This window comes from Herpailurus yagouaroundi, unplaced genomic scaffold (genome assembly GCF_014898765.1).
Source record: "Herpailurus yagouaroundi ecotype Mexico unplaced genomic scaffold, PumYag 180, whole genome shotgun sequence".
Classification (NCBI taxonomy): domain Eukaryota; kingdom Metazoa; phylum Chordata; class Mammalia; order Carnivora; family Felidae; genus Herpailurus; species Herpailurus yagouaroundi.
This window is the reverse complement of record NW_024412411.1, coordinates 21,545,395-21,565,298: the sequence shown is the minus strand read 5'-3', so window position 1 is coordinate 21,565,298 and position 19,904 is coordinate 21,545,395. Positions and strand designations below refer to the sequence as shown.

General features: G+C 41.1%; 1 protein-coding gene and 1 long non-coding RNA gene across 5 annotated transcripts in view; one reads left to right on the top strand and one right to left on the bottom strand.

Moving 5' to 3' along the window:
• Positions 1-238: 238 nt before the first annotated feature.
• The window catches only part of DEUP1 (deuterosome assembly protein 1), an 82,860-nt gene continuing 63,194 nt past the window's right edge, over positions 239-19,904 (bottom strand). For 3 of the 4 annotated variants that reach the window (XM_040489611.1, XM_040489612.1, XM_040489614.1), the window contains 3 exons: positions 17,128-17,324; positions 10,411-10,525; positions 239-492 (listed from right to left, as the gene is read on the bottom strand). In XM_040489611.1, coding sequence (XP_040345545.1) covers positions 316-492; positions 10,411-10,525; positions 17,128-17,324 — 489 coding nt within the window. In that variant the 3' untranslated portion in view covers positions 239-315. The remainder of the gene's footprint in view (positions 493-10,410; positions 10,526-17,127; positions 17,325-19,904) is intronic. The other variant, XM_040489613.1, reaches the window with a different exon arrangement.
• LOC121039416 (uncharacterized) lies at positions 15,391-17,674 on the top strand. The gene is made up of 2 exons (XR_005794757.1): positions 15,391-16,517; positions 17,167-17,674. It is a non-coding gene; the product is annotated as an uncharacterized LOC121039416 (long non-coding RNA).

Below are 19,904 nucleotides of genomic sequence, written 5' to 3'. Positions count from 1 at the left end.
TACATGATTCAAGTGGGGGAAAAAACTCCATATTTAATTCCAAAATATTCTTTAGACTGGAAAAAAAATCTCTTTTGGAGTAGTCATGTTTTTTTAATAGTAACTCTATAGCCAAAGAATTTATTATGTTAATGCAGAAATACAAACAGCTTTCTCGAACAAAATACCTATTCTCTAGCTGCCTAACAGAAATGATTTACTCAAGAAAACAGAACAAAATTTCTCAGTTTCATTATCCAGCTTTGTAAATATTTTGCCAGAGCTTTTTTTTTTTTTCCCTTGGGGTGGGGGAAGCAAATAAAAGAGTTTAAAAGCTCAAATGTGTCTATTTTGTTTTAGCTTGGTGTATTTATTAAGAGTGAATTCTGTATGTTTTTGCAGTTCATCAATATGTGTATTTAGAAGTTTTTCAAATTCTTTTGCTCGCTTCTCTTCCTCCAGAAGGAAATGCTGTGCAGCCAAAGAGGCTGGGAAGACTATATCTGGGGGAGACTAAAGAGAGAAAGAAACATTAGGTGAGGAACACAAAGCCTTTTAAACCTTCCTGTTTCCAGGCATGCCTCATCCCTGGCATGCTGTCAGACGGTACAGCTCTTAATGAAACAATCCAGGCTGAACCGTCCCTACTGGTATAACGCAGTGACTGCTCGTGCAATCCTCCACAAATGACAACAACCCAGCACCCTTATATTAAAAAGCTCCAGAAATGAATATTACCGTGTCCAGCTGCAAATGCAGGGCCCACAAAATTCCCATGGAACTTGCCTCAAACACACTCAACTAATTTGTAAAGCCAAGGGTTTTCATCTGAAAACAAGCAACTCCAAAAAGCTAATGTTAAGATTACAGTAGGACGGAGGCAAAGAAAGCTTATATAGGGGGAAAAATTAAGGACTGGCTGAAAATGGGAGCTAATCGCTGTTTGGAGTTGGCCGGGTGAGGAGGGCTGGCAGCACGATGCATCCTGGGTAAGAGTGGCTTCCTCCTGGGGAACGCCATGACACGGGAAAGTATTTCGTTTGTCCACTGAGAAAGCGTCATGGTAAGCGCCCAGTTCCACACTTCACGGCAATATGGAAGTGCTCATTTAACTGCCTGTGACCTAAGTTCTTACTAATGCACGTGTGTGCACATGCACACACACACACACACACACACACGTGTGCGCGTGCTTCATTCAAACTACTGTTTTAGGTTAATTTAAAAAATAAGTTGAGGACATCTGTACTTTAATTTTCTAGTTCTGGGGTCCCTGAACTCTTCTTCAACTTTTGTTTTATTGGAAGAATGGAGCTTTATATGGTGTTTCAAGAGTTGACGATCTGGATGCCGGTGAACCCTGCTCTAGGGGAATTGAGTTCGTAAGTCTGGCCTCTGACAAAGTGTATGGATCATGGCGGATGATAATGGAGTGCCGTAGAAACTCATCCAAGTAGTAGTGCCAGCTGTGGTGCCGAATGGAGTATCTTTACTATAGACTTAGGTACACGATATGCTGCTGTTGAGTTGACAAATGCACTCTTTTTAATACCCAATGAGGAGGAGGATCAGAAGTAAGTAGCTGGTGTCCACGTGGGACAGACAACAGTACACATTCATGTTCTTGCCCCAGTGTTATGTGTTATGTAAGGATGCTGTCACAATAAATTCTGAAGAAGCCTGGGCCGTCTGGACATTCCAAGGGCTATAAATTATAGGGCATAATGTAGTAACATTAACATCACGCTAAGATCTGATGAGCAGGAAGTGGCAAGTATGTCGAAGGCTTGGAAGGACACACTCCATCCACAGAGTGAAAAATAAACCCCATAAATGGTTCACAGGCTTGACACTTAAAAAAAATTTTTTTTAATATCCATTTATTGTTTTGAGAGCGAGAGAGAGCGGGAGAGGGGCAGAGAGAGGGAGACACAGAATCTGAAGCAGGCTCCAGGTTCTGAGCTGTCAGCACAGAGCCCAACATGGAGCTCGAACCCACAAACTGTGAGGTCATGACCTGAGCCAAAATTGGATGCTTAACCGACTGAGCCACCCAGGAGCCCTGGGCTTGACACGTTTTTAGGTGTCCAGTTATATGGAGCATGGTAGGATATCTCTTAAGCACAAATTAATGCACCTTGCATTTCTTATCACTAAAGAAGCACAAAGCTTGGTAGGTCTCTTCAGGTTTTGGAAGCAACATCTTCCACTCTTGGGTGGAAGAATTTGACTCATTTACTGGGTGACACAGAAGGCTGTTTCTGTTTCATTTTGTGTTTGCGGTAGAGCCCAGAGCAAGAAAGGACACTGCAGTAGGTTGGGAATGGGGTACGAGCAGTCCTACCACCTGGGCAAAATGACTTGGAAGATCCCATACTAGAAGAATCTCTGATACAGAAAAAAAATTGCTTTGTGCAGCCTCTGCAAAGTTTCACGAGTCAAGTTGCATTGAAGACCCTTAAGATTTTGAAGCCAAGGCCATGCCATCTGGGGCAGAAAACCGTCTACTGTTGACAAAACAGTTCCTCTAATGCTACTGAGTTGAGACAGAGCATCTAAGAAGCGGGTATGATGACTTGACCTAGCCTCTGTCCTTGGCCACTCTGGTGGAAATTATGGACGGGCCCAACAGCATGGTCTCCCTTTCACCAAGGTTAATTTAGTGAACTGTTGCTTGTTGAATGATCTGCTTGCAATAGAGACTAAAGCTGAGTTCCTGACATGGCACCATCCCTCAAAGAGACCAACCAGCCTCTTGTTGGCAATTTGTTTACACCAGGTCCCTGACACCTTGGAAAGGGCAATGTTTCATCCTTACCAGCAGCACTGACATATATTGTATGGGTTTGCCTTTCCTGCCTGAAGGGCCTTGGCCTTGACCACTACCTGAAAGCTCGCAGAGAGACTGATTTACTGACGTGGGATCCTGATTAGTAGTAAAGGAACCTACCTTAAAGCAGAGGAGTATGGCAGTGGGGGCATGACCATGGTATTCATTGGTCTTACCACATATAGCACCATCTAGAGGATGCTACCCTGATAGGCTGCTTGAAGGCAGAACTGAGGCATCAGCTTGCAAATTTTAACTTGTGAGGATGGGGTACTATTCTTCAGGATATGGTATAGACTTTAAACCAATGGCCCTTATATGCTACTGTATTTCCAACAGGTAGAATACACGAATCTGGGAATGAAATGGAGGATGTAGGAATGGCTCCACTCTATCATTCCTGTTGACCCACTTGGAGAATTAGTACCTTCTGTCTTTGTATCTTTAGGCTCTGTTGATCTACAGGTCCCGGCTCTCAGAGGGAGAAATGCCTCCACCAAGAGACCTGTAAGAGTCTCACTACACTTAAAGCACTAGCTGGCACCTAGCCACTTTGGGCTCCTCATGCTGGCAGTTCAGAGGCACAGAAAAGAGGTGCTATACTAGCAGGGGTACCTGGCCCTAATCATTACAAAGGCTACTACTGTATAATGGGGGCAGTGAAGAATATATTTTATGTTTAGTCGAGCCACTGAGGTTTCTTTGAATACTCTCATGCCCAGTTTCAACTGTAAATGGCAAACCACATCCGGATAAGGCCATGGGAACCAGGGGCTCACCCCACAAGGCAAGCTACCTGGCCAGCTATCTAGAATGGGTGAGGGGATGGTGTCTATCAAGTCCTTGAGACCGGTTGTAGCATCAAGTTGTAGCAACCCTCCTCTTACAGGTTTTCCCAGAAGTTATGACCAGTCAGAATCTTGGAGAAGACAGGTCTGAGTGGAATGAACAACAGGAGTTGAACACGGATCTGAGTGGTTCAAGAGGTGGACTATAGTGGATGCTGTTGGTGCCCTACTGGAATTTCCTTCACCAGGCTGGTGCATCTGTCCTCCAGCTGCTGTGGTTGTTGGTTCTCTGGAGACCTGCCCTCAGCTGAACCGGAGCCTTCTGCCTCATCTGGGAAGTTGTAATACCCCCCTCAGCCCATTCCCTTCTCCTCTAAGAGGCAATGACTGACTGACAGGGGGTACAAAATGCCAGACTTCTTGTCTCTGGGGGAATCAACTCTGTTGTGCAATTTGTGCCCCAAGTTCCCGGTGAGACCACGCCAATCTCCTCTCTAGCTGAGATCTTATCCTTGTTTAGCTTTTCTCCCTTCCCCTAGACTGCTTCCCTGACTCTCTTCCTGCCAAGAATAGTACCCTCAATAAATCACTTTCATAGGAATCTTCATCTCAGATTCTAGGAAACCTGATCTCAGATGACTTCCCAACTTCTGGCTTGAGTGATGATTGCGTGACATCAACGCCATTTATTGATAAATGAAAAACAGTAGAAGGAGCCCATTAAGGGTAAGGTCTTATTTATTTTGGATTCTCCAGATTCTAGCAGTTTCTAGCACAGAGTATATTTCAAACAAAATTTTGAATTAATATATGAATGAAGAAAATGCATTTGATCTTAAATAATGCTGAGTTAGAGGTGACTTGGGGCTCAAACAGATTGTCATGTAGACAATGAGATATATCAATCCAGATCCCAAAAGGTTGGTTTGGATTAGAGATATTTCAAAGTTATAGATAAAGCTGTGAGTCTGACTGAAATCATCCAAAACATGCAAATAAAAACAGCAGTTCAAAAATGGAATCTTGGGGGCACCTGGGTGGCGCAGTCGGTTGAGCGTCCGACTTCGGCTCAGGTCATGATCCCACAGTTTGTGGGTTCCAGCCCCTCATCAGGCTCTGTGGTGACTGCTTGCTCAGAGCCTGGAGCCTGCTTCAGATTCTGTCTCCTTCTCTCTCTGCCCCTCCCCCGCTCACGCTTTGTCTCACTCTGTTTCTCAAAAAAAAAAAAAAAGGAATCTAGGAGAGTGCTTCATTTCAGGCACCCACTCCCATGGCTGTGTTCTTGACACTGTCATCAACGATAACTTCATTATTTACTAATCAAGATTTTCAGCAACCCACCCATTACCCTTCCAGCTTATTTCGTCTCATATTCCTACTTTCTCACAGCATCCATTCCCTTCTGACTCTGCTTATATTCCAGATCCATCGTTGTAACCATTCCTCTGTTCTAGGTACTTGGTAAAACCCAAGCCTAAATAAAGTGCTGACGCGTGCCTGCACCTGAGCAGCTGAATGCTGGGGTGGGTGGATGGAGGAAGAATTCTATTATACTGCAGGGACTGCTTTTACTTACAGTTCAGGACCTCATGTGTCAAAAGGTTAGTTAACACCATCTGCCCATTCTACTAGTATATTCATTTTCTCACCCATTACCGGGTGGCCTCGCCTCTTTCTCGGGAGGGAGCCCCTTCCTGTCTACACCCATTTGCACCATAGCCATATTTCAGGCCATACTCTGTTTCAGGGACTCTTACTCCTATCTGTACTGTGGATTCTATTCCTTCTTGTCTTCTCAGTGGCTGCTTCTGCAGATGAATCTCGTCACTCATGGGTCCCCCCTCTTCACCATCAAACTTTGCTCCTCTCCTTGAAGATCCCCACCAGACCACTAAGTATTGTGGTCTAAGGCCTGGTCTTGGGAGTTTCCCTATTTATACTCATCCAGTCCTATAGATTGAAATACCAGCCCTATGCTGATGATCCCCATATTTTACTTCTAGCGTTTCCTGGATCCGCTGTGTTACTCTGTGTCCACGCTGCCAAGCCAGCATCATCATCTCTTGCCCGGACTACTGAAAAGAGCCCGGAGATGGTTCTCCCCGCTTCTCCTTTTGGCCCTCTAGAATTTATTACTTATTTGGCACTCAAAGGGTCTTTTCAAAGGTATTTTTGAAATGAAAGTCAAATTCCTTCCTATGGCCTACAGTCTCTCCACATATGGCCTTCCTCTGACTGCTTCTCTGGCCCCCCTTTCATTCCATTCTCTCTCTCCCCTTCTAGGCTCCAGACCCCACCCACGCCCCTTTTGGTTCTCAAACTTTACTACTCTTGTTTCTGCCTTGCAGATTTGCACTAGTGGTTCTCTCGGCCGGAAGCCCTCTCCCTCCAGGTCTTTAGATCTTTTTCTGTTAATTTAGGTCCCCCCTCAGCGTCCCCTCCTCATTTTCCTGGCCACTCAACTGACAGTAATTCCCCACACTGCCATCACTTCCTATCATATCACTGGCTTTTCTTTCCTCGTAGAATTTATCACTCTTTGATATTTTCTTATATATTCATTTGTTTCTAGTCATTAGTTGTTCCTTCCCTTTTTTGAGGTACGGGGCACATAAAATAAGACCATTTAAAAATGAACAATTTGGTTCATTTGGTTCTGACTTAGTACATTCGCAATGTTGTGCAAGCACCATCTCTCTCTAGTTCCAAAATATTTTCATCATCCCGAAAGGAACCTGAACCCATCAAGCCACTGATCCTCATTCCCTGCTCCCTGCACTGCTCGTGGAACCATCAGTCTGCACCCTGTTTCTATGATTTACCTGTTCTGAGCACTTCTCATAGGTGGAATAATACGATATATGACCTCCTGTGGCTAATTGCTTTCACTTAGCATAATATTTTAGAGGTTCACCTGCCACAATATAGCATATATCAATACTTCACTCCTTTTTATGGCTACATAGTATTCCATCGTGTGTGTCTATAACACTATTTGTTTATTCATTCGTCCATCGATGGGGTTCCTCTCTTTTTTTTCACTAGACTGTAGACTTGTCTGTCTCATCAAAGATGTGTTTAAAACAGAACCTTCCATATCCTGGGTGCTTGTAATACAGGTTGGTTTTACGAACGAACGATGACATCTAAGGACAGGCATAGGAGAGAGAAACTTGGAAGCAGACTGGGAAAAAGGAAACAGGCAGCAGGAAAAATCAGTGGAAAATAGTGTCATTGGCTTCAGATAGAAGCCAGAGAATATGAGTTTCAAGAAAAAATGATGAAGGAAGATGAGTTCTTAAAAGCATATTGAATTAACAACTAGAAGGTCGCTGGTGCTCTCGGTAGGGACAGTACTGATATAGAAGTTAAAATGCAGAAGTGGACAGAAACCACTGGACTCAGAACAGTGGACTGGGCTATGTCTTTCAGACTCTGGGGCCCTGTCACAGATTAAATTCCCCACGCCCAGACCTAAAACAGTAGAGAATTTTCTTTCCTAGTGACTCTGGGGCTCATGAACGTCCTCAAAGGAGTAATGTAGAATTTTAGAGACAGAAGGAAGCCCAGTGTCTATTAAGTTAATACGATGGATACTCTTGTATGCTTTTTACGTGCCTACGAGTACCACACACTATTTTAGGTGCTGGGGTTACAACGGTAAAACAAAGACAGAAAAAAAAAAATCTCTGCTTTCATGGAGCTTAAATTCTAGGGGAGGGAGGCAAACAAACAAGCAGACATAAAATGTCTTACGGTGAAGTGCTATGAAAACAAACAAACAAACACAGGACAAGGGATCGAAGAGGGAGGGGCTGCCACAGGTTGGCTGCTCAGACATCTCGGATGAGGCGATATCTGAGCAGAGACTAACGATCCTAAAAGGCTAAAATCATCTGATATTAGAACCATGGGGCATTTAGCAATTCATCATGTTTTGTTTTCCTTTTGCCTCACTGGAGTACATGCTTGCTTTGGAGTCCTTCAAGATCAAAAATTTGCGATACAGAATTGGCTAAGTCCCCTTAGTTCCTACAGCTAAAATGAGGAAGTTGATTTCGTTTACTTTGTTGGCATAGAATTTTATTCTTTTCAGATAACTTTGGCATTTTATGTTGAGATGAACACAAAAGAGCATTTCAAGGCTTTAGAGGTCTCTGACACTTCAAAAGTTAATGGTTTGAAGTCATCTCCTTCCGAAATAGCTTGACTCTGACTTCCAGTCTCTCCCAAAAGAAGGTGATGGATTCCAGAAAAGCAGTAAAGTACTCATGGGACACCCCATCCAGTTTAGACATTTTCTGTTGTCATTGTTTATAGTTTGTATCCATTAGCATATCAGGGAGAGGCAGTGAAAATTACACAAATGTACTTTGAATACAAGTGAAAGTAATTGCCACCAGTACGACTTACTTTTGGAGGCAAATAGCTACTTTAAAAAACCCTGTGATTATTATGTTCAAGAAATTAAATCATAAAGTAGAAAATTTCAGCACAGAACTAGAAACTAAGAGGATCAAATGAAAAGTCAAGAACCAAACAATGTAAATCCGAAATTAACCTGCACGAGGCCACTCTCTCAAGACAGGGAGAGCTGGCTCTTTCACCTTCTGCATAGAAACCAACACAGATTGCCAAGGAAAATGAGGAAACAGAGGAAGATGAGATGAAGAACGCTTTCCCTGTCTTATGAGGTCAGCGTCATCTGATATCAGCGCTTGACAAGGACAGCAAAGGAACACTACAGGCTAATTCTTCTAGTGAACACGAAGCAAAAATTCGAAGCCAACGTGAGCAAACCAAATCCAGCTATCGAGTGGAGTTTATTCCGAGAATTCAGAGGTGGGTTAACAACCGAAAATCGAGAAATATGTCATATTAGGCAAGCAAAAGAGAAAAATCACATGGTCATTTCTTTTTTTTTTTCTTTTTTCTTTGTGGTAATGTCAAAAGAGGCAGAAAAAGTATTTGATAAAATTCCATATCAATTCATGAACAGAGTTAGCAATCTAGAAATAAGAGGGAATTTCCTTAATCTATAAAAGAAATCTACAAAACACCTCTAGCAAATATCGTAAAGCTTTCCCTCTGCAGTAACTGAGGAGAGAAAGATGCGGGCTCTACCATGGCCACTACTCAACATTTCCTGGAGGTCTTAGTACAACCGATCAAGCAAACTAAACAAAAAAATAGAATCTACAGGACTGAAAGACATGTGCAAGTTCAACCGGCTATTTCCACGGGGGAAGGGATTGAGAATATTACCTTGCACCATAGGTAAAAGGTAATTCCAGGCGTAGATGTAAACACAAAAGGTAAAGAACCAAAGGTTCTAGGAGGTAACGTAGAATAATATTTTTATAACTTGGGACGAGGAAAGTTTTAAATAGCATACCAAAAAATGTTAACCATAAAGGAAAAGATTCGTAAGTTTGGATGTATTAATATTAGGAACTTCTGGTTACCAAAAGATACCCTTAAGTGAAGAGTCAAGTTAAGAACAGGAGAAGATATCTGCGATATATATAATCAACAAAGGACTTATCTTCAGAACATGTAAAGAACTCATACAAATCGATGAGAATAAAGACAATCCAACAGAAAATTAGGCAAGGAAACTGAACAGGCACTTCACGAAGGAGAATATCAAAATGGCCAATAAATACATGAAAAAGTCCTCAACTCCACTAGTCACCAGACAAATAATTAAAACCACAATAGGAAGTTACTACACACTGACCAGGAAAGCTAAAATGAAAAAGGCCAAATAATGCCAAGTGTTGGAAAGAATATGTAACAAGGACACTCATAGACTACTTATTGGGGCATTAACTGGCTCCAGCAGTTAGGAAAACTGCTCGGCACTACCTCCAAAAGCTGACCTTATGCAGCTTATCCTATGACCTAGCAGCTCCACTCTTAGGAGTAAACGCAATAGAAACGTGTACCCATGTGTACCCAGAGACATAAGCAAGAATGCTTTTAGCAGAGCTATTCCCAAGCAGGACGTAACTCAAACATCTGTTGACAGTAGAATGGGTAGATTGTGGTGTCGTTCTACGTAGCATTTATATACAATGGAATACTACAGAGAAACAAAAATGGATCAAGTACAGCCATATAAAACAATATGGGTGACGAATCTCAGAAATAATGCTGAGCAAAAGAAGCCAGACACAAAGGACGCAGGTAATAGGATTCTACTTACCTAAAATCGACAAATGGCCACAACAAATATATGACGTTAGAAGTCAGGACAGTGGTTACCTTGGGGGCAAGTCGAAGGAGTGACTGGAAGGGGACGTGAGGGGTGCCTCTGGAGTGCTACCAATGTTCTGTTCTACCTGGGTAGTAGTTGCACTGATGTGCCCTTTGTGCTAATTCATCAAGCTGTCCAATTCTGATCTGTGCAAGCTTCTGTATGTATGTCAGAGTCAATAGAAAAGATTTTTTTAAACAGGCATAAAAGATCACTTGTAGCTCTTTAAAATATTCAGATCGTGGAGGGCTCGTGGGATGTTTAGGGATAAGTCCCAAGAACTCGAGATTTTCAAAAGCATCCCCCATAACTCTGGCCTGCACTAGAGGTGAGTAACCAGAAGATTGAAATACTTCATGAAACATTACAGATCTCTTTTCCTTCTATAGAAAGGCAAGGCCAAAATGATGCACAGGCCCACCTTGGAGTCCTAGTCAAGAAGCAACAATTTTTTTTTTCCCCCAACAACTGTGTGCATATATACCAGTATACAGGTATCACTGTAAAAGTCATCAGTCCTTCAAGGAAAAAAATAACCACAACCAGCAACTCACCAGTGGGAACACTTCGTCATCGCTAACCAGGGGACTTGTCATTTCTCTGGTTTGAAATGGCAAAGGCGGCAGAGGAGGTGTCACACTTCTGTTGGGCTCCCGGTCTTGGCTAAGTCTAAAAGAGGAGGATGGTCGTCATCACCACCACCAAGGATACTGCTGGTTCATGTAGCTAAGCACTTACATTTCTCTGATGTCTCACAGAGGGGAGAGCAGCACAAAATGTTTGGGCTTATCTCAGGGTCTCTTTGAAAATAATTTTCCTGGTAAGTCATTTCTAATGGTTGATAATGGACAGAAAACTTTGTAGTTGTTAAAAGTATTCTATCCTTATTGCCTCTGTTGCATCCTTTTCTGTGTTACTTTCAAATCTCTTTGCCATTTAATTAAAAACCATGATACCCGTTTCAGAAAAATCTCAGCACAGCTAACAATGCTGCCCTCGAGAAGTCTAAATAATCCTCTTTTTGTATTCTGTAGTTCACTTAACCTTGCTGGCTTTTTTTTTTTTTTTTAATTTTTTTTTTCAACGTTTTTATTTATTTTTGGGACAGAGAGAGACAGAGCATGAACGGGGGAGGGGCAGAGAGAGAGGGAGACACAGAATCCGAAACAGGCTCCAGGGCTCTGAGCCATCAGCCCAGAGCCTGACGCGGGGCTCGAACTCACGGACCGTGAGATCGTGACCTGGCTGAAGTCGGACGCTTAACCGACTGCGCCACCCAGGCGCCCCAACCTTGCTGGCTTTCTTAAGAGAATTATACTTCTTTTGTTTTGTTTTGTTTTGTTTGTTTCATGCCAGAATAAGTCCTTGTACAATAATTCTAATTCCTATAGGGCTTAATAATTTGTAACGTACTTTCAATTAATATCTTCTCCTTAGCTCTTCCACACTTAGTTGTATGACCTTGACCTTACGCAGGTAACTAGATCTTTCTGTGACTTTAGTTTTTTCAATGATAAAAAATGAGTTGTTAGGAGACTTGCACTCCACAGTTTGGGTGGAAGGTACAGTACAGAATCGGTGGTTTGTGCTAACATATAAAGTAGAAGATGAAACTGAATAAAAGACCAGTGAGGTTTAAAATTTTTGTATGCTGACTAAACAAATGAATAATAAAACAAAAAACCAAACGAACTTGCCTTAAAATTTTACATAAAAAGATCCTGTGGTACGAGCTGTTCAGAACTGAATAAATATCTTTCTGCACATTAATTCATGAGATTCGGGTTGAAATTTAATCAAAATCATCAAAGCCCATGAAAACATCAGAATCCCTTCACCTTAAACTTATTTATTCATTTTTACTGATTATTCAAATTCTCCATAGGTAATGATTTACCATTTTCAAAGCCTTCACATTTGAATTTTGCACGGTTCAAACAAATTTACATCATTGTTCTCTGTTCCTATCCAAAGACTATCTGTCTCCACAGACTGGTTTCTTATTATGTAAACATTTCAAAGCGATGCATACAAATAGCAATAAAAGTTAAGTGAGACATCTGTAAATTAGGACATAAAAAACAAACACAACGTGCTTTCCGTTTTTACTTATCTTGAAATATATCTTTTTTAAAATCCATTCTCCCAAACCATAATTACCATGGAAACAGAACAGCAAATTAAACTGAAATAACATGGTTTATGATGTGCACGTTAAGATGAAACATCCGCAATTCAGATAGAATTATAACAATTGCATAGTACATCTGCATAGAATCTTCAGCTGAACCTTTTAATTTGAGGGAGGCTCCCATCTATACTTTAAAGCACAGTGGGACAAAATAAGATAATTATAGAAGTGACTCAAGAAAGATGTATCTCGTTGTAATCTCAATTATACAAAGATTTCAGGGAAAGTGTTATTTGTCCCAAATTATCTAAAGAATTCTCTCAATTATCCACTTGGCTTTGGACGTATTGATACCGTTTTATAGTGTTAATTGCTAAAACTTACATATGAACATTCTTTTATTGTACGATCAATAAAATGCAGAGATTGAAAGGAAAGACTACATGAGGGAGTAAAGTACTTTTGCTTTAAATCGTCTTTATAGCTGAAAAGTTCTTCTTCTAGAATGCAGCGATTCAAATACTTCTTAAACCACCTTGCAAGAAGTGCTCAGTATAGCATTTTAAAAGCTCCTCAGAATTATTTCGGACGGCTTTTAGTAGCCTCTCACGAGTTGGTCTGCCCAGTCAGCTTTTCCACAGGCCCTAGTTCTTCCAGGAAAGCAGTCCTCAGTTGTTGGGAACAGAACTCTGCCCACTTGAGACCTGGGTCCACTGTCTGCAATTTCCAGACGTGTCTAACTGTCCATCCCTTCCTGGCCTTCAGTTAATTTTCCCCGGGCTATGGGATAACGTCCTCAGCATGGAATAGGATCCCTTCACAAACCGCTAATTTGCCTGCTTCAGCCTCACCTTCTTTTTTTTTTTTTTTTTTTTTTTTTAATTTTTTTTTTTTTTCAACGTTTATTTTTGGGACAGAGAGAGACAGCATGAACGGGCAAGGGGCAGAGAGAGAGGGAGACACAGAATCGGAAACAGGCTCCAGGCTCTGAGCCATCAGCCCAGAGCCTGACGCGGGGCTCAAACTCACGGACCGCGAGATCGTGACCTGGCTGAAGTCGGACGCTTAACCGACTGCGCCACCCAGGCGCCCCAAGAAACTCTTCTTTACAGTAAGATGCCAACTAATCTGGAAAAGTTAACAGAACTTAAAGAGACAGAGCATGAACGGGGGAGGGGCAGAGAGAGAGGGAGACACAGAATCGGAAACAGGCTCCAGGCTCTGAGCCATCAGCCCAGAGCCCGATGCGGGGCTCGAACTCACGGACCGCGACATCGTGACCTGGCTGAAGTCGGACGCTTAACCGACTGCGTCACCCAGGCGCCCCTCAGCCTCACCTTCTAACGCTCCACATGATGCTCCCAGTTCTTTGAACAACTCATTATTTCCCGGCCCACAACTGCTCAGCCTGCTATGTTTTGTTTCTTCTTGAGTAACACCTTGGCAGTAAATTTTCTCAACTTGCTTTTTTGCTTCTAGATGACTGTTCATTCTTTGACAAGGGATCCTGTGAGAGTGGTTATGACAAAGCTACTGACTTTGTGATTTTCTTAGTATTAGAAACTTTTTATTTATGAACCACATTGGAAGCAATTTTAGTGATTAATGTGAGGATTACTAAACTCTTTCCTGTACATGATGTAACCTTTAAGTATGTATCATATATAGAGAAGAAACTCCATTTATTACAAAATTGAGTTGTCATTAAAATTAGTCACATATTAATTGCTCTGGGTACCACTATTTCAAATTAGCTTTCATCCTTAAACTTCAAAACTCTGACTTTTAAAAACTTTTAAAATATTCAGTAGAGGGGCACCTGGGTGGCTCAGTTGGCTAAGCATCCGGCTCTTGATTTCGGCTCAGGTCATGGTCGCTCAGTTTGTGAGATCAAGCCTGTGTCAGCGGAACCTGCTTGGGATTCTCTGTTTCCCTCTCTCTCTGCCCCTCCCCTGCTCGAGTGCTCTCTCTCAAAATAAATAAAAATTTTTTAATGTTTATTTATTTTTGAGACAGAGAGAGACAGAGCATGAGCAGGGGAGGGGCAGAGAGAGAGGGAGACGCAGAGTCCAAAGGAGGCTCCAGTCTCCAGGCTGTCAGCACAGAGCCCGCTGCGGGGCTCGAACCCACGAACTGTGAGATCATGACCTGAGCCGAAGTCAGACACTCAACCGACTGAGCCACTCAGGTGCCCCCAAATAAATAAATTTTTAAAAAAAATGTTAAAAATTCAATACATCCTCACCAAATTAAATTGCATCTTATTCATAATTTCTTTAAGTGCTGAATAACTTTCTTATCGGAAAGCAAATCTGTTAGAATATCCCAAAATGCTTCACATTTTCAAGTGGATGAGCATGAAGAACTTCCTATTACTTCTAATAGGAATGAAAAACAACAACAAAAATTGGGTTACTTCCAAGAGGACAAAAGATTAAAGATGTATTATGCAAATCTTCCTCAGCTAAAAGGAGGAAGTGCCTAAAAGTTTGGCTTAAACATTTTGTGGAACATCATCTTCATATACGTTTGCCTAAAAGCTTTTTCCTTTCTAAAATAGTTTGATAAGACCTTGTGACATTAGCCAGTACTATGTAAATATGACTCAGTATTTTCCGATGATGTTTATGCCTAACAAATATATGTAGGCTTCACTGAGCTGTGCTGTGAGGGAAAGAAGGAACATTTCATTTTCACTTGCTAAAATTAATAGACATGTATTTTACAGCTCTCTACTGCTGGGTTCAGGGTCCTTGCAACTCAACAACGCTTTCCCCATACTGGGTTCTACATGATAATAATTTATTCAGGACATTTGAAATGCTGTTTCTCTTAAAAATCAGGTCACTGGAGAACACTGAAATCAGGCAAGGCATTAAAACAAATTTAATGAAACTCTCAACAGAGGAGGCTGGCAGGACACGAGGCTCTGCGGCAGGAAGAGTAGTCCTGACTGCTTATTAAGATCATCTCCCGCTGAGCATTTTACCTCTTGCGTTGCTTTCTGCGTCCCCTACTGTCTTGTTTTTGTTAGGCACTTTTAACACATTCTGTACTGCCCAGCAAAGAAAAAAGGGGGCAACCCAAACAATAAAATTACTTTTTAAAAATAATAAAAGGCGGAATAACTGTCTTCTAAATGACGGCACCTGGTACCTTCATCCAAGGCTTTCAAAGTTGTTCCCAACAAGCAAGAATAGGAAACAATGCTCTGCGCCTAATGGGTGCTCGATACAGACCAGTACTAACGTGCACAGGAAGGCCCTAACAGCTTTAGGGGCCTGCTTTTCTCTTACAATAAAAGAACCGAATGCGTGGGGTCGTGATTTGACCCACGGAGACATGAATCTGTGGAGTAGGGAAGCATCTTGAAAAGGGTATGTTCTACATCAGAAAAAATATTTCTATACCACAATCAAGATGAGACCTCTTCTGGAGACAGGTTTTCAGTTACAGAGGCCGGAACACCCTGGCACGGGCACCACAGAACCGGCCCGTGGCTAGGCCTCAGCGGACGGTTACGTCCGCCCCCACACCCTGTTTGTACTCTGCCACCTGCACCCAGACGGCACCACCTGCCCCCTGCCTCTCCCCCACCTCCCTGCATCCCCTCCCCCCGCCGCCCCCTGCCAGCAACCCACCCCCAGTGCTTAGTTTCTAGGGTAGCAGCCAGTCTGCCCTCATTTCCTTCCTGAACGTCTTGAAAAAAGGTTATTAATCGAGCGCTTTTGCATGGTTGCTATTTCTTGCATCGGATTAGGATACAGCCTGTAATACGTGCAGCGTTGAGGGGATGCAAGTAGGAGAGCTGCACTACGTCTACAAGAATGTTGACAGACATATTTTTTGCTATGTCCCATGGATTTATGGATTTATCCACCTTTAGATGGGGCGTGCTTAGTTACAAAGATAGGCGGGCATCGCCCCTTCTCACAGGACTGTGGCTGAGGGAATGTCAGATTCAGCCATTTGTTTGGCCACCCAAAGCTACTTTTTGGCACTGTGAGTTGTTGCTGAAGTATTCATATTGTTATAAATGCTAACAATTTTATTAGTAATAATAATATCAATAATGGCTAAAATTTATGGAAATATATGTTTTATATGGAACTGTATTTTCTTCTATAATTCTCACACACACAAAAACCCCTTATACTTATTATCTGTATTTGTCAGATGGGAAATTGAGGCTTACAAAGTTTAAGTACGTTTCCCAAGGCTGTAAATATTATGTTATATGCAAACAGTAGGTAAGGTTTTCATGCTAAGTGTGATGAGTTTTTGAGCAAAAGTTGGATCGAAGTTAGGTCCTATCAATTCACCGTTTCTTGGCACCATGAAATGTTAACAAATCTGATGTTAAAGAAGTTCGGGGAATGTTGCATGCCACACCCCTTCCTGAAACTCACAATGCACAAGAGCATGGTAATGACTCTAAGATATCCTGGAGAAAAGAAACTTGTTTATTTTGCTGAGAATTTCCCAGGTTTGGAAAAACAGTGGAAAGCCGCCAAGGACAGTTTTGATTCTGTAAGTATTCATTAAAGTGGAATAAATTAGTCTAATTTTATGGTTGACGTATGTACTTAAATTTTGAACTAAGGCACTTTAAAAGGGGATCCTGTGGATAGCAGATACTAATTTTCCACATGCTTCTCTTCGCTCAGAGAAAACCTCTTACCCACCCTCCAATTCCTTTCCTACGAAGGGACCAACAGTTTGTCGCTACTGCTGGAGTTGTCAATATAAAGCGTATATTTTGAAAGTCAGAAGTGACCTATTTTCTATTCTGTTTGAACAATATACGTAACATATTAAAATCTAGCTTTTCTATTCTTATGACATAAAAAAATAAGATTACTTCTTTGTATACTTTGCGTGCCACATCGGCTTCTAAGAAGGGTTTGAAGTAAGTAGAATTCACTGTAACGCTACCATTTCACTGTTGTATTTTGAAAGCTATTGACAGCACAGAATTTAATATAAAACAATATATCTATACTACTGTATTATCACCACAGAATAAAATGCTAACAATTGAAGAGAAAGTATATAAAAGTTCTCCGTTGAGTTGTTTAAAAATAAATGTTTCTATTAAATGTTTATACAGTTGTGTCCTTATACAATGGAGCTAACATACCTATCTTCATTTTTTTCCATTTTCATTTGGTTTTGATAGGTGTACCGTCCCATTTCTTCATAGGTATTTTGATTGGCCCATGCTGATTTGCCATTGGAGCGAAGTTTTGCAAGATCATTTCGGAGCCTTTCATTCTCGTGTTCCAGTTTGTTAATAGACGTATGCCTCGAATGTTCCCTGTTAGTGAAGTCCAAACTCTAGAGAATGAAAAAACCATCACTGAAAAAACTGCTCCTTATAAGGGAATGCGTATTTTCTGTGCACTTAGACATGGCTGTCGTAAGCCCCTTTTATCTGAGTCCAGGGACATGGCTCTACCTTTGTGTGCCTCCTGAAGCCCTCTCCTGCCCTCACCTCCTCACAACATGGACATTCAGTGACAGCTGCCACCGAACGCTTCACAACGAGAGCAATGCATCCGCCACTGTCCGTGTTCACTTCTGCACTAGCGTTCTCTCTCTCTCTAGAACAGACTGGCTGGATTTAAGGGTTTTCGTGTCTAGAGGGTATGCCTTCCAGCATTAATAATAGAACCAGAATTAACACACATTTCAATTTTGGAAGATTTTTTTGCTCTGATTACAATAATATATGTCATTATAGAAAATCACATATCGATTCCCCACTGTTGGGTGATGAACAATTATCTACTAAATCCATACAGACTGGAGTCTGATTCTGGACCATTTGAGAGCAAAGATCTAACAGTTGAAATTGTGGCAGTACTAGTCTTCAGGAATGCGGCTTCATGATGTAGTTTTACTATCTGGTGTGCACCACCTAATCTTTTTTTTTTTTTTTTTTTTTTTTAAGAATTTTTTTTTTTTTAATTTATTTATTTTTGGGACAGAGAGAGACAGAGCATGAACGGGGGAGGGGCAGAGAGAGGGAGACACAGAATCGGAAACAGGCTCCAGGCTCCGAGCCATCAGCCCAGAGCCTGACGCGGGGCTCGAACTCACGGACCGCGAGATCGTGACCTGGCTGAAGTCGGACGCCTAACCGACTGCGCCACCCAGGCGCCCCTACACCACCTAATCTTAATGTGTCCTCAGAAGGGGATATGAAACATGTTCAGATCACAAAATGAGCGGTTTACAAAGCAAGAACAAAGATTCCCGATGAGTTTTGAATTAAATGCTGTAAGAAATTTTATGGAGAGTCTACACTTTTCTTCTCACAGAGTTTAAAAAAACAGGACATAGTCTCACACAAAAACTCATGAAAATGCTTTCAATGACTACATGGTCCTTTCTAGTCCTGTGATTTAGGTATCTGTGGGTCATGTAGTTGCTGATTCAACAAGAGTTTTTTGTTGTCAGAGGGTAATATTTTAGCACAAAAAGTATGACATGGATAAAGTATCATCTTTGAAGCTCCAAATTTCTATGGTTATAAGCCCATAAGACTATAGATGAATATGTCTTAGAAATTTTATTTTGAAGTTTCTAAATGTAAGGTTTTGGCATGTAGGCCACTTCATGGCCTAGGCATCCCATAAAGTCATTATTTTTATTTTTACTAACTGCATGTCTTATATTATTCACATAATATTATATATCATATTAGTATCAGGATTGATAAGTGTAGAAATGTGTACAAATTAAGTATTAAAAAGGTTTACCTATTTGTTTTAATTTTTGCTTTCAAAGGCCAAGCCTGCTTACTACATTTTCTGTTTACTGCCTAATGTGTTATAGAAGTTCATGAATCGTTAGAAAGGTCCCACTTTTGAATGAAAATTCTTCAGGAGGCCAAATTGCCCCAGAACAACACAGAAAGGGTTATGTGTTTATACAGCTATTGACCAAGGTGCCCTTTGGAATAGAAGGATCATTAAAGGTATGTCTCTGCTTGTTAGGCCCTTGCCTTTTGTAGGTCTTCACGTTTGCTCATTGAGATACATCAGTGCAGATAAAAGAGTAATCTGTAGCATGCTTTCCAAGAGAAAGGATTGTTTATTCTAAAATTAGAGTAGATTGGGGCGCCTGGGTGGCTTGGTCGGTTAAACGTCTGACTTTGGCTCAGGTCATGATCTCACACTTTGTGGGTCTGAGCCCCGCATTGGGCTCTGTGCTGACAGCTTAGAGCCTAGAGCCTGCTTCGAATTCTGTGTCTCCCTCTCTCTCTGTTCCTCCCCTGCTCATGCTCTGTCTCTCTCTCTCCTTCAAAAATAAATAAATAAATAAATAAATAAATAAATAAGTTAAAAATCTTTAAAATTAGAGTAGATTTATAATAAATATAAAGGAAGCCATCTCATAAAATTTTGCCCTTCCTAAGATAAGTATTCATATGAACAGATCTGGTAGAGAAAGTTCATGAAGGGTTGAAAATTTTACTCTAAAAAAATCTATTCATCAAAATATGTAATTCTTGATGGTCTGCTGCTCGGTTATAATTTTATTCAAGCCTTTTCTATAAATTTGGATTTCGTCTGTGATTCTTTTTGGCCCAATGTTGGTTTAAAGTAATTAAGAATGATAGTAATAATTTTTTAAAAGACTCTATAATTTTCTAAATGCACCATAATTAAATAAGTGTTGTGAGCATGACCTGAAAAAATTACATAGGTAATGTATTTGCATAATTTATATTTCAAAGCATATTTCATTTTCCTTGACGACAACATTTTTGGGCTCTCTCATTTCATGTTTTTCTTAAAGGCTTTTCTAGTAATGTCAGGACTATATCCTTCACTAGATGGGTTATCGTGTGAAAATAGGCACTGATTAAATTCTACCTCTGTATTTCTGATGGGTTATTTGATAGGCCTG